Source organism: Zalophus californianus, chromosome 3, assembly GCF_009762305.2.
Source record: "Zalophus californianus isolate mZalCal1 chromosome 3, mZalCal1.pri.v2, whole genome shotgun sequence".
Taxonomy (NCBI): Eukaryota; Metazoa; Chordata; class Mammalia; order Carnivora; family Otariidae; genus Zalophus; species Zalophus californianus.
In genome coordinates, this window is record NC_045597.1 from 102070345 (window position 1) to 102085564 (window position 15220).

At 34.5% G+C, this 15220-nt stretch overlaps 1 protein-coding gene across 8 annotated transcripts in view; it reads right to left on the reverse strand.

The window, feature by feature from the left end:
• The window catches only part of ZRANB3 (zinc finger RANBP2-type containing 3), a 295604-nt gene that overhangs the window by 103886 nt on the left and 176498 nt on the right, over positions 1–15220 (reverse strand). For 7 of the 8 annotated variants that reach the window (XM_027590261.1, XM_027590262.1, XM_027590263.1 and 4 more), the window contains one exon: positions 14393–14478. The exons of the other annotated variant lie outside the window; for it this stretch is intronic. In XM_027590261.1, coding sequence (XP_027446062.1) covers positions 14393–14478 — 86 coding nt within the window. The remainder of the gene's footprint in view (positions 1–14392; positions 14479–15220) is intronic. 8 annotated transcript variants of the gene reach the window in all.

The window sequence follows — 15220 nt, forward strand, 5'->3', positions numbered from 1 at the left end:
ACCCAGGCATCAAAGCGTTGTGATTCTTCATAGCAACCTTGGTAGTAGAGGCAATGAAGAACTAATCTCAAAACTCTAAGGAAAAATGATTTTCAACACAGAAATATAAAATTATCAATTTAGAGATTATCTAGAAGCAGTCATATAAGAATTCAAAAAGTTTACTTTCTATGCACTATTCTTAGGAAGCTGTTGAGGGTTATCTTTCCAGAAAACTAGGAAATATTCCAAAAGGAACCAAAGAAAAAAATGGACAAGATGATCCTGGAACATCTTCTCACATCAGATACTAAGAAAGCAATCAAAGCCTACTAGCGTTGTATCAAAAGGACCATATTCAAAATGGTCCCATTTATTAAAGGTGGGACAATTTAACCAACAATAAAGATAACAGATAAAGTGAATTAAAAAAATGAGTTAAAAATAAAATTCTTAAATACTCAACAGACTAAGATTACAAAGTAACTTTCTTACCCTGATAAATAGCATTTATAAAAAATTATGAGAACTATATACTGAAAACTACACAGCACTGTAGAAAGAAATTAAATAAATGGAAAGACATCTTCCTTTATTAATTGGAAAAAGTTCATATTATTAAAATGGCAAAACTCCCTCAAATAATGTGAACTTCAGCTGACATCTTTGCAAAACTTAACAAGCTAATCCTAAAATTCAGATAAAAATGCAAGGGTTACAGAACAGACAAAAAACTCTTGAAAAAGAACAAAGTTGGAAGACTTACACTTACCAATTTAAAAAATGAAAATCCTCATTGGAAATCATTAGAGAATGTTCGCCAAACAACTTACTATTTTGAAAACTAATAAATAAAGAAAAAGTAAGCATTTTTCCTGCTTTTTCTAAATAAACTGAATGAATGAGTTTCCAAATAGTAGATAAGGGGAGATTTTCCTTTATAGACCTATGTCAACTAATAAATGAAGGAAGAATATTAGACTATAGCCCTTTTGTAATGCCTAAAGATTTAATAGATCATGTACTGAATGGTGACAGCTACTAACATCACAAAAAAGAGGCCTTAGATATCAAGAGCATCTAATGGAAGAACATGAGAAGATGATGACATTCCTATAAAAAAGAATTGCCAAAAAACTGAAGTCCCTAAGTCTAAATACTATTATAGAAATAAGAGAACAGAGGAACATGTTAAACTTCATGGGAATGGAAGCGGCAAAATCCAGATTACAGTAATAAATTATTTTCTTCAACAAATTAAAAATAAAGAAATAAAACAAGACAACAGAGGGAAACCCTAGAGATTAAGAGAGACTTCACTAGAGATTAAGGGAAATATCTAACATTTGTTAAGGGTGAGCCTTTGGGTACTGATGTAAACTGTCGGGGGAAAGACAATTTTAAAAACCTGCGATATTATATTAAAAAATAACTGAAAATTTGAACGTTTATTGGATTTTTTTTTACTTTAAAGATAGACTATTGTTTATTTTAATTTTTATGTACGGTAATGGGATTCTAATTACTTGATTTTTGTGGAGTCTTTACTCTTTACAGACACTGTGAAATATTTTTAGATAAAAGGGGATGGTGTAGGGGTGCCTGGGTGGCTCAGTCATTAAGCGGCTGCCTTCGGCTCAGGTCACATCCAGGGTCCTGGGATAGAGCCCCACATCGGGCCCCTTGCTCCATGGGAAGCCTGCTTCTCCCTCGTCTACTCCCCCTGCTTGTGTTCCCTCTCTCACTGTGTTTCTCTCTGTCAAATAAATAAATAAAATCTTTAAAAAAAGGGGGGGGGGGATGTGTAGGCTTTCTTTCTTTTTTTTTTAAAGATTTTATTTATTTATTTGACAGAGAGAGAAACACAGCAAGAAGGGGAACACAAGCAGGGGCAGAGGGAGGGGGAGAAGCAGCCTTCCCGCAGAGCTGGGAGCCCGATGCGGGGCTCGATCCCAGCACCCTGGGATCATGACCTGAGCTGAAGGCAGACGCTTAACAACTGAGCCACCCAGGCGCCCCAGAGGCTTTCTTTCAACATAATGTGGTGAAGTTACACGGGAATACAGGCATAATCTGCAGATCCTGAAGGTCTGGTTCCAGGCCACCGAAATAAAGGGAAATTGCAATAAAGAGAGTCAAACAAATTTTTCAGTTTTCCAGTGCATGTAAAAGTTATGTTAACAGTATTCCCTAGTTTATTAAATGTGCAAAAGTAATGTATCTAAAAAACAACATATATAGTTTAATTTTAAAATACTTTATTGCCAAAAATTGCTAACCATCATCTGAGTTTTCAGCAAGTCATAATCTTTTTGCTGGTGGAGGATCTTCCTTCAATGATTATGGCTGCTGACTGATCAGGATGGTGGCTGTGGAAATTTCTTAAAATAAGACAACAATAAAGTTTGCCACACTGATTCACTCTTCCTTTCACAAATGATTTCTCTGTAGCATGTGATGCTGATAGCATTTTACCCACAGAACTTGTTTCAAAATTGGAGTCAATCCTTTCAAACTCTGCTGCTGCTTTAGCAACTAAATTTACGTAATATTCTAAATCTTTTGTTGTCATTTTAACAATCTTCACAGCATCTTCACTAGTAGATATCGTCTCAAGAAATCACTTTCTTCATTCATCCATAAGAAGAAAGTCCTCATCCATTAAAACTGTATGTGATTGTAGCAATTCATCATATCTTCTGGCTCCACTTCTAATTCTAGTTCTCCTGCTGTTTCCACCACACCTGTGGTGACTTCTTCCAATGAAGTCTTGAATCCTTCAAAGACATTCATAAGGTTTGGAATCGATTTCTTACAAATTCCTGTTCATATTGATATTGTGAGCTCTCCCCATGAATCATGAATGTTCTTAATGTCATCTTGAATGGTGAATACTCTCCAGAAGGTTTTCAATTGACTGCTCAGATCCATCAGAGGAATTACTATCCATGACAGCAATACCCTTACAAAATGTGTTTCTTAAATAGTAAGACTTCAATGTCAAAATTACTCCTTGACCCGTGGGCTGCAGGATGGATGTTGTGTTAGCAGGCAAGAAAACAACATTCATCTCATTGTACCTTTCTTTCCATCAGAGCTCTTGGGGGGCCAGGTGCATTGTCAATGAGTAGTGATATTTTGAGATGCATCTCTTTCTCTGAGCAGTAGGTCTCAAGAGTGGGCTTAAAATAGTCAGCTAACCATGTGGTAATCAGATGTGCTGTCATCCAGGAACAAAAACATCCATTTTGTTCCATTTGTAGAATGCAGGCAGAGTAGACTGAGCATAATTCTTAAAGACTGTAGGATTTTTGGAATGTAAATGAGCCCTGGATTCAACTTAAAGCCACCAGCCATACTAGCCCCTACCCAGAGACTCAGCCTGTCCTCTGAAGCTTTCAAGCCAGTCATTGACTTCTCCTCTCTAGCTATGAAGTCCTAGATGGCATCTTCTTTCAATAGAAGGCTGTTTCGTTTACACTGAAAATCTGTTGTTTAGTGTAGCCCCTTCATTAATGTTCTTAGCTAGATCTTCTGGAGAACTTGCTGCAGCTTCTACACCAGCACTTGTGACTTCCCCTTGCACTTTTATGTTCTGAAGACAGCTTTTGAACCAGCTTCAGACTTTTCTTCTGCAGCTTCCTCACATCTCAGCCTTCACAGAATTGAAGAGTTAGGGCCTTGCTCTAGATTAGGCTTTGGTTAAGGGAATGTTGTGGCTGGCTTGCTCTTCAATCCAAACCATTGAAACCTTCTCCACATCAGTAACAAGGCTGTTGTGGGGCGTGTGGGTGGCTTAGTCGGTTAAGCGTCTGCTTTCAGCTCAGATCATGATCCCAGAGTCCTGGGATGGAGCCCCATCTGCTCAGCGGGGATTCTGCTTCTCCCTCTCCCTCTGACCCTCCTTCCTGTTCATGTTCTCTCTATCTCTCTGTCAAAAAAATAAATAAAACCTTAAAATAAAAGTAATAAGGCTATTCTGCTTTCTTATCACTCGTGTGTTCCCTGGAGTCACACTTTTAATGTCTTTCAAGAATATTTCCTTTGCATTCACAACTTGGCCAACTGTTTGGTGCAAGAGGCCCAGCTTTTAGCCTTTCTCAGCTTTTGACATAGCTTCCTCACTAAGCTTAATCATTTCTAGCTTTTGATTTAAAGTGAGAGACATGCAACTCTTCCTTTCACATGAACACTTAGAGGCCATGGTAGGGTTGTTAATTTCAATATTATTGTGTCTCAGGGAGTAGAGAGGCCCAAGAAGAGGGAGATAGATGCGGGAACAGCTTGTCATTGGAATAGTCAGAATACACACAACATTTATCAACCCCTTGCCATCTTATATGAGCGTGGTTTATGGGGCCTCAAAACAATTATGATAGTAATGTGAAAGATCTCTGATCATAGATCACATAACCAAATATAATTATAATGAAAAAGTTTGAAATATTAAGAGAATTATGAAAATGTGACACAGACACAAGATGTGAGCAAAATGCTATTTAAAAAATAGCACTGATAGACTTGCTAGGCATAAAGTTGTCAAAAACCTTCAATTTGTAAAAACTGCACTATCCGTGAAGCAAAATAAAGCAAAGCACAATAAAATGAGGCATGCCTGTATAGCTAAAGCAAGACTGGCTATGAATTGATAAATATCCAAGCTGATGAAGAGCACATGGGGAGTTCATTATACTATTCTATTTCTGTATATATTGAATTTTTTCCATAATAAAATATTAAAAAGAGGACGAAAAAATAAAGGAAAAAACAAAAGTCATAGAATCCAGGAATTTTGGTATGCAATATAGTAGAATGGCAAAAGAAAATTCAGGATGACACCTGTGCACCTATGTGCAAAGATAAAGCAGTTGGAAATTAGAGCAGAACAGGCTTGTGAGAAGGCGGCCTCCAGGAATATGAAAAAAAAAAAGATTACTTTATGTGTTCATCTGACATTCTGGAAGTTGATAGATCTGTTGGAGTCTTTGAATAAAAAAATTGTGATGGCTTTATCAAAAACCAGAAGACAGAAAAAGGAAATAATTAATTATAAGATAAAAAGTTGACTAAGAAACAATCTACTTGATCTTTTAGAGAACAATATTTAATTTATTTAGCCCATTTTTTCTAATTATTTAGTGACTCATATAGACGTGGACCTTGAATTACCAAATAATTCAAACACCAGAAAGAGAATGGAAGAAAAATGGTGACAATGGGTGTTTAAATTACTGCTCTTTCACTTTTTAGTTTTGTGATTTGAACAAGGGACTTAACCTTTCCAAAATCTCAGTTTACTCATCTATAAAATGGACATATCGTCATCATCCTTATAGAATTCTTGAAAGAATTAAAGATAATATATCTAAAATATATAGCTTATGTACAAAATGCAATATGCAGCTAATAAAAATGATATATTTTAGTTATTGATGTAGAAAGCTATTCTAAAAATAGTATTCAATGAAAAAGCACAATATCTAAGAGTATGTATAATATGGCTCTATTTATTTATTTTAAAATTGCCTACCTATCTATCTCCCTCTTTCTCTGTCCTTATTGACCTAAGCAGAGAAATTATCTAAAGAGAAAGTTATTAAAATAACTTTTTAATGGTTATTTCTACATAGTGAGAGTTGTTAGTCTTTACTTACTTAAAAAAATTTTCTTGTTTAATCTGTTAAAATAATCATTTTTCCAAAGCAATACACTATCTTTAAATTTTAAGGGACAATAAAACAACCGAGAAAGACAAGTTAAAACATGGGATGGGTGATGCTAAATGAAATTAGCAGATGATAGCATTACATACAGGCTATAAAGAAAAAATGAAAACAATTTACTTGTTAGTATACTTGTTATAGTATTTTTTGTTCCAGTTTTATTATATAGTATTACATGATTTTTTTGTCATATTACATGTATGTGTAAGTTCTTACTCATATTAAACCTAAATCTATCACCCTATCAAGTTTCATTCATTGATAACAGTTTTGCCCCCTAAGGCCACAAAGACAAAAGTCTAATTCCTTTAAAACATGATAGATCTTTAAATATTTAAAGACTTGCTCCCCCCAAGCCCTCTGTTTTTCAAATTCCTATAGGCTTCATAAGATCAAGCACTATGTCTTGCTCATCTTTATATTGCCGGCAGGTCCGAAATAATGTCTTAAATATAGTAGGCAATCAATAATATAGGCATTTGTAGAGACGAATATGAAATACTCTCACTATTCTTGTCACCCTTTCCCAGCTATGTTTTCATTTGTTAACATGCTTCCTACAATATGACTTTTAGTTCCCTCTCAGTTCCTCACATTCCTTACCTCCAGTGGCCTTCTAAAACTCTCCTCCAACCATTCCATTCCCATGACTATAACCAGTCCTGAAAAACAGCTCTACCTGGTAAATTCAGACATTCCACTCGGTACTGCCCCACTCTTCTCGCCCACTTGTTCACTTGTACCCATTGTATCTTAACTATCACATCAGGACCTTTCTGTCAACTGACCGCTCCACTTTGACCATATCCACAACATCCTTCCTGTCTTCATGTCTTTCCTCACCTTGTGTGGATTTCCCAGTCCATACATTACCTTTCCTTTTATCAGTATTGCATAATTTCCTTGTCCCTCAGTCCATGCATCACAAGCTGGTAACCAAAATCTTGGACAGATCCAATCAAAAGCCTTTCCTAAGACCATACCCACACTGCTGGGTGCTCCTGGGGAAATCGTACATTTGAGAGCACTGGTTAAACCTAAATTTCTGTTCTCAAATGGTTACTTGGTGCGGCTATCAATTCAATCACACTAATCTCATGATCTCACTCTCCCTTTCAGCAATATTTCACAGTGTCGACACTCATCAAACATTCAGTTCTCTACTTTTCCATTTCTCTAAACATATAACTGTCTTTCCCATTCCCTGAAAAAAACAAAAGTCACCATACGGAAACTGCCTCAACTTCTTGTCACCCCAGAAACTATGGATCTCAATAACACCATGCAGCCATAAAAAAAGGATGAAATTATTTACATATACAAAAAAAGGACAAATAAGTAAAAAACACTGTGTATGTTTACACTATCAAGTATCTGGGTAAAAAAATATGAATTCCCTTGAAAATGCATACAATTTTTGTGGAAAAATTAAAAACTACCTAGAGTTTCCAGAAAAAAAAGTGAGTGAAAGGGAGATTTCTCAAGGTATATACTCATATAGATTTAGAAAGTTGAACAATGTGAAAATGTTGTCTTAAAAAATAACAAACCAAACTTGTACACCTAGTCATGTTTGTGCCTTTCATGCTTTAAAACCCCACAATGCAGGGGCTAGGGGGCAGGAGAAATGGAGAGTTACTGTTTAACTGTTTGGGGTGATGAATAAGTTCTGGAAATGGATGGTAGTGATGTTTGCACAACAATGTGAATGTACTTAATATAAATGAACTATAAACTCAAAAATGGTTAAAATAGTAAATTTTCTTATGTATATTTTACTAACAGAAAAATCCTGTAGCACTAATAACTAAAAAGGAAAAAACACCTTCCAGTGCCTTCTTACTGCTATTCTGATGAAGAAAAAGACCCCATATAATATGACCCATGCCCAACTCCATTTTGACTTGAGACTCTCTTCTATTAATTCAAGAATATTTATATGACCTGGACTACTTTTAGTTCCTCAAAGGCCTAGCAGTCTCTCTGGCTCTCAGGCTTAGCACATAAAATTCCTCTTCCTGGAATGCAAATAGATATCACTTACTCACAGGATACCCCTTCTGTCCTGTCTGACTTGATAGTTCACTCTGTTAAACTCCACCATAACATCCTTTACTTCCCTTTTATGACACTCATCACAACCGTTATTATCTGGTTAGTGTTTGACTTGAGAACTCGGTGAAGATTGAAACCATGTAGGTCGGGCACCTGGGTGGCTCAGTCATTAAGCATCTGCCTTTGGCTCAGGTCATGATCCCAGGGTCCTGGGATTGAGTCCCACATCGGGCTCCCTGCTCCGCGGGAAGCCTGCTTCTCCCTCTCCCACTCCCCCTGCTTGTGTTCCTGCTCTCGCTCTCTCTCTGTCAAATAAATAAAATCTTAAAAAAAAAAAAAAAGAAACCATGTAGGTCTTGTTCTCTAATGCATATCTGATGCTTAACACAAGGCATGGCAAATAACAGATACCCTTTAAATATTTTTGAATGGGTTAATCAAAATTAAACCATATTCCAGATGTAGTCTAATCAAGGAGTGGAGCAGAACCATCACTTACTCTGAATGTTCATCTGAATAATAAGTCCCAATATTACTTTATTTTTATTAGTTATGACAGTTGGCTTCAATTTAGCCTAGGGGTATTCAAAACCAAAAGTCTTTTTGAACTAAACTAGTGATAATAGGTGATGATTTCTCAAATCCCTTCCACACAAAGCAGACTTTCTAAGCATAAGTGCAGGATTTGTCCTATTAATTTTTATCTAATTATTTTTCAAACTTATCTCTGCCATCCAGTATATTAACTATTTCTCTCAGATTTGAGCCATTTGCAAATGGAATAGACTTGACCTCTATTTAGCCCATGGTTAAGAACATTAAATGTGACAGTGCTGAGGACAAAGTACAGTGCAATTCCATAAGAGACATTTCTTGAAGCTGACATACCTATTAATTAACACTTTTGGAAAATGGCTATAAATATGTTTAATATGTACTATCATTCAGCATTTTCCCTCTCACAAAAATTTAGACAACTATTTCTCCTAAGAGGTGGAAATGGCACAAAATATCAGCAGTAAAGAAGGTTTAGAAAATTTGATAAGTTTTCGTAAAAATATGCTGAGATATTCTTAACCTTTAACCATGACATCAGGGAGGACAAATTTGTGTTCCCATATTGTGCCTTTTGAAAGTGGCTGCTGATAACAGAATGCTTCACTGGATTATCTATGTGTCCTCTTTTTCTGTGTAAAAGAACTTTATTAAAGTTGCCATTCCTGAGGTCTTTCTTACTGTCAGGAAACGTGAAAAAAAAAAATGGAAGATGAAGTCAAATACTAGGCAAGCCATTTAATGTTGCCAGGTAATAAAGTGACAGAGGGGAACTGGGTGATCTGTAAAGTCTTTTCTAGCTCTAATGTGCTAATGGTTGACAAGTGAATGTGCTGCCTTATCCAAATCATATTTGCATTTCTAGTGTCCTCTAAATATAATGCAGAAGAGTGAGTGATGTAAAGGACTGTGGATATGGGATGTTCTGGTTGAGTAATACTTTTTCTGTGACTCTCAAATCAAACCAGATAAGTAGTCATCTATACCTAGACTTCTCATCGCCAAACCACATTTGTATTAGTATACTTCTGTTTGTGATCATATATGTATCTAATAAACTGTACAAAGATAAAGTTGTATTTTTGCTCAAGCTTCATTTAGCTTAATTTGAATACAGTCATGATATTTCAAATATAAAATATGGGTCTAGAACTGAATAACTAACCATAATTTGCTTTCTGCAAAATTATAGTGTGAAAATGACATCTTCATGAAAGGAAAACATTATGGAAAAAATTTAACATTCCAAACTAACTTAAAATGCCAGGAAGTGCCTTGATCTGAATCAGAGTCTATGATACCATACTGGTTTCAAGGTAATGAAGAAAAGGAGTAACAGAAATTTTTAAATGGTATCTGGAAGAAAATGTCTTTTGAGAAGCATAATAATCTTGAAATGGCTTTCTCTAGTAAACAGAAAACAGAACACAATCTCCCCAATCAGAAAGCATTTCCAAAATATAAACTTTTCTTTGAAACAGCATGTGTTAATAATCAAGAAAGGGACAGTTATACACTTTTGTTGTCATATGAAAGTCCTGATAATCAGAAAAGATGGAATACTTTCTGACCATTTAGGATCTCCTAGTCCCCCAAAGATAACTGCAATTAGTACATCTGTTTTTATGTAAGCAAACTTTTGGCATTTATAGTCTGCAATAATTGTGACAAAGAGCTTCCTAACAATTTTGTAGTATCATGTCTATTTTGCATTATATGTTAAAACTATTTATTATTATTTACGTATTTAAGACAATTGATTTTTTAAATAGTAACTCTGTGCTAGGACATCTTAATAAATTCTCTTTTGTGCATTTTTGAGCTGATCCCCTCAGGTTTTCCAAATAAATAATATCAGCTGCAAATAATGATAATTTTGCCTTTTTCTTTCTAATTTTTGCCTTTTTTGGGGGTAATTGAACTGATTAGTGCTGCCCAAATAAAGTAAACTGTGATATCAGTGAACATCCTTGCTCTGGATTTAAAGTTTCATAAGATACAGTGGCTTTGAGTATAGAACACATACACACATATACATTAAGATTATTAAAAACCACATAGTCATGGATTGGAGGTATTAATCTTGTTATAACGTACACACTAACCAAAGCAATCTACAGAATCAATGCAATCCCTACTACAATACTAATGACATTTTTCACAGGACTAGAAGAATCCTAAAATTCATATGGAACTACAAAAGACCTCGAATAGCCAAAGCAATCTTAAAAAAAAAAGAACAAAGCCAGAGGTATCACAATCCCTGATTTCAAACTAGAATACAAAGACACAGTATTCACAGAATATGGCACTGGCACAAAAACAAACACATAGATTAATGGAATGGGATAGAGAGCCCAGAAATAAACCCACACTTACATGGTCAATTAATTTACAACAAAGGGAGCAAGAATATATGATGTGGCTAAAGACAGTTTTTTCAATAAATGGTGTTGTGAAAACTGGACAGCTACATGTAAAAAAATGAAAATGGACCACTTTCTTATACCATACACAAAAATAAAATTAAAATGGATTAAAGATCTAAATGTGAGACCTTAAACCATAAAATTCATAAAAGAAAACATATGCAGTAATCTCTTAGACATCACCCTTAGCAACGTATTTATGGACTGTCTCCTCAGGCAAGGGAAACAAAAGCGAAAATAAAATATTAGGACTATACCAAACTAAAAAACTTTTGCAAAGCAAAGGAAACTATCAACAAAATAAAAAGGCAACCTAGAGAATGGGGAAAGATATTTGCCAGTGATATATCCAATAAAGGGTTAATATCCAAAATATATTAGGACTTATAAAACTCAGCACCAAAAAAGCAAACAATGTGATTAAAAGATGGGCAGAGGATCTGAATAGACATTTTATCAAAGAAGAAACACAGATAGCCAATAGACACATGGAAAGATGCTCAATCAACATTGCTAATCATCAAGGAAATGCAAATCTGAATGTGCTGCCTTCTCCAAATCATATTTGTATTTACAGCTTCCTCTAAATATAACCCAGTCAGAATGACTAGTATCAAAAGAAATAACAAGTGTTGTCAAGGATGTGGAGAAAAAGAATCCCTTGTGCACTGCTACTGGGAATTTAAATTGGTACAACCGCTGTGGAAAACAATATGGAAGTTCCTCAAAAAATTAAAAAGAGAAATACCATTTGACCCAGTATTCCACTAGTGGGTATTTACTCAAAGAAAACAAAAACACTAATTCAAAATATACATGCACCCCTATGTTTATAGTAGCATCATTTACAATAGCCAAATTATCGAAGTAGCCCCAGTGTCCACTGATGAACGGATAAAGAAGATGTGGTATATAAATACAAGAAATAATCATCAGCCATAAAAAGGAATGATATCTTGCCATTTAAGACAACATGGATGGACCTAGAAGGTATTATGCTAAGTGAAATAAGACAGAGACAAACACCATATGCTTTAACTTACATGTGGAGTCTAAAAAACAAAATAAATGAACAAACAAACTAACATACTCTTAAAACACAGGGAACAAACTGGTAGTTGCCAGAGGGGAATGGAGGTGGGTAGCTGGGTAAAATAGGTAAAGGAGATTAGGAGGTACAATCTTCCAGTTATAGAATAAATAAAACATGTAGATGAAAAGTACAGTATATGGAATAAAGTCAGTAACATTGTAATAACGTTGTATGGTGACAGATGGTCACTATACTTACCATGGTGAGCACTGAGTAATGTACAGAATTGTCAAATAACTATGTTGTACACCTTAAATTAATTTATCATTATATGTCAACTATACTTCAATAATTTAAAAATTATTAAATATTATAAAAGGATGGGTGCTGAATTTTATCAAATTACATCTCAGCATATATGGAGATGATATAATGAAGTTTTTCCTTTTCATTAGTAACATGACTATATTAATACATTTTCTAATATTAAACAATACTTGCTGATATGAATTCCATTTGCATCTGATTAACATATTACGTCTTTTCATGAGTTTCTGGTTTATATTAATATTGAAGATTTCTACATTCATAATCTTAAGTAAAAAAGGTCCTTTTTTTCTGTATGATATTGTCTGATTTTGCTATCAGTGAAATGCCTTCATACAAACAATTTGGAAGGACTCCTTCTATCTCTGTTCTACAGCCCTTTAAAAAGTATCAAAACACACTAGGGTTACTTTAAAAATTTGTAGAAAGGATAAAGGAAAACATACACATACACATACACACACACACACACACACACACACAAACACACACTGGGGAAATAATGTGAGAGACTCCTATCACAGACAAAGAGCTGATTTCTATAATATATAAAGATTTCCAATATATCAATAAGAAAAAAAACAGCCAGTAAGTTTAGTAGGATGAAGGGCAAAGAACATAAACAGAAATTAGCAGGAAAAAAAGTATAAATGTCTCTTACATGCATGAAAAAATGCTGAACTGCATTTAATAACATAAGAAGGCAACAGTCAGAAGACATTGGCAAGATAAAATAGTATCTGAACAGGTTGGAAAAGTGTGGGGAAAGAGACAATCTTATTGCTGGTAGGAATATAAACTAGTATAATGTTAGTAGAGCAGTCTGCAACAATATGTTTTGTTTAATCTTGATGAACTGTATAAAGAGAGAATTTAAAAATTACATTCTTTATTTTCTATTAGCTGTATTCATACTTTGGTTGCTTCAGACTTTATATATATTGTTCTTAAGAACTAGGAAAAACTTTCATGTGTTTTAAATTTGTCACTTCTATTCTTTATAGAAACTTGTAGTGCCAAAAACTTTTTAAAAGGTTAAAAAAAAAATAAACGACGTCAAGAAAAAAAAACAATCTAAAAAATATAAAAATACACATGCCCTTTTGTGCCAGCAATTCCAATTCTATAAATTTATCCAACAGATTTAGTCCTGTGTGTGTGACATGAAATATTAAAATAACTCATAATTATTGAGTGCTCACTGTGTGCCACTGACTATTCAAGCCCTTTACAAATATTAGCTAATGTAAGTCTCCTAATAACTCTCTGAGATAGGAATAATTTTCTCTTTTTACAGCTGAAGACATGAAGGTATGGGGAGGTAGAGTAACTTTCATAAAATGAAACGCGGTAAGTACTCGATATGAATATGAAAGACAGGTGGTCTAGCTCTAGTTTTCCATGCTTTTTGCCAATATAATGTACTGCCTCTCAAAACATGCAAGGATATTCATTGTGGTATTGTATGCAACAGCTATGTACCACAAACAGACGTCTATTGGTAGTAGACTCAATAAATTAGAGTGCATGCAAACAGTGGAATACATGCAGCATTTAAAAATAAAAAAAGAACGTCAAAGCTCAAAAACTGATATGGAAGGATCTCTAATAGATATTAGGTGAAGAGAGCAAACCACAGAACAATGTGTACCTTATATTACTATATATGTAGAAATAAAATGAAACAATATTATACACACATAATCACATATGGTTTTTCATGCATGGAGTATCTCCAAAAAGATACACAATTAATTGCCAACACTGGTTACCTGGGAAGGAAAATGGCTGGCTGGGAGACATGAGTGGAATGGGAACTTACTTTTCAATTTTGTACATTGTGCACATTTATCCAGTCAATACAAATAAATAATTTCAAAAATAAAATGGAAGGTAAAAAATTAAAGAAAAAATGCCATTATCTATTTCTTTTATTTATTTTATGTATAGGTCTTTCACACAAGATTTTTTTTTTTAATTTTTAAAAAAGATTTATTTATTTATTTGAGAGGGAGAGGGAGAGAGCATGAGCCCAGGGGGAGGTGCAGGCTCCCCATGGAGCAGCGAGCCTGATGCTGGGCTTGATCCCAGGACCCTGAGATCATGACCTGAGCCGAAGGCAAATGCTTAACTGATTGAGCCACCCAGGCACCCCCAAGATTTTACTTGAAGAAATTATTCCATAGCTACCACAGGTTTGAAAAGCACTGGAACAAAGAATGACTAATAAAACCTTAATGTTCACAGTAAATATGCAAGAATTAAAATTTATAGCAAGTAGTTTGTCATACCTGATATGTGCATTACAGTATCTTTTGGCATACTCCGTCCATGTTCCAAATTTTTGTGGAAAGAGAGCTTCAATCTGCATGAAAAGCTGTAACAATACAAGTGTTCTCAATATGTCGCAACATTTTCAAGTAAATATTATTACTATGATAAATCTAGTTAAAAAAATAGTGGAGTAAAAAAGAAAATCCATCTCTTCTTTCTCAGCCTCCTCCTTTTCTTCCATCCACCCATCTTTGCCACCCTATTCTTCAGGGGTAACTGCTACACTTTTCTCTAAAATACATTTACATATTTTGTATGCCTATATAGGGATATGTATATATTCTCTTTTATTCACATGAAGATGCTATCATACATATAAAACTAGGATTCTGTCCCCTAAAACATGTCTTAGGCATCATTAGAGTACATATACATCTATTTTTACTTAGTTTTAAAAATTATCTAAGCCATGGTATTACTATAATAAAGTACCATTTAAAGGCTCATAGCACCCATTATCATGTAGAAGTACTGTAAAGTATTTAAACAGTCTCCTGATCATGGACCTATAGGCTGTTCCTAGCTTTTATATAATTATAAAATTAATAACTTCAGGTAAGTCTATGTGTGTGTATGTGTGCTTATATATAGGTAGGCGTATCATCTACCTACATCTCATCTATCCATCATTTATCTATTTATCCATCTATCCATCCACTTACCCACCCACCTGCCAATTGGTATTTCCATTAGATGAGTCTGTAGGATATATTTTTAGAAATGAAATAGGTGTGTTTAAGATATATGCTTTTTGAAGTTTGATGGATGTTATTGTGTTCCACTGT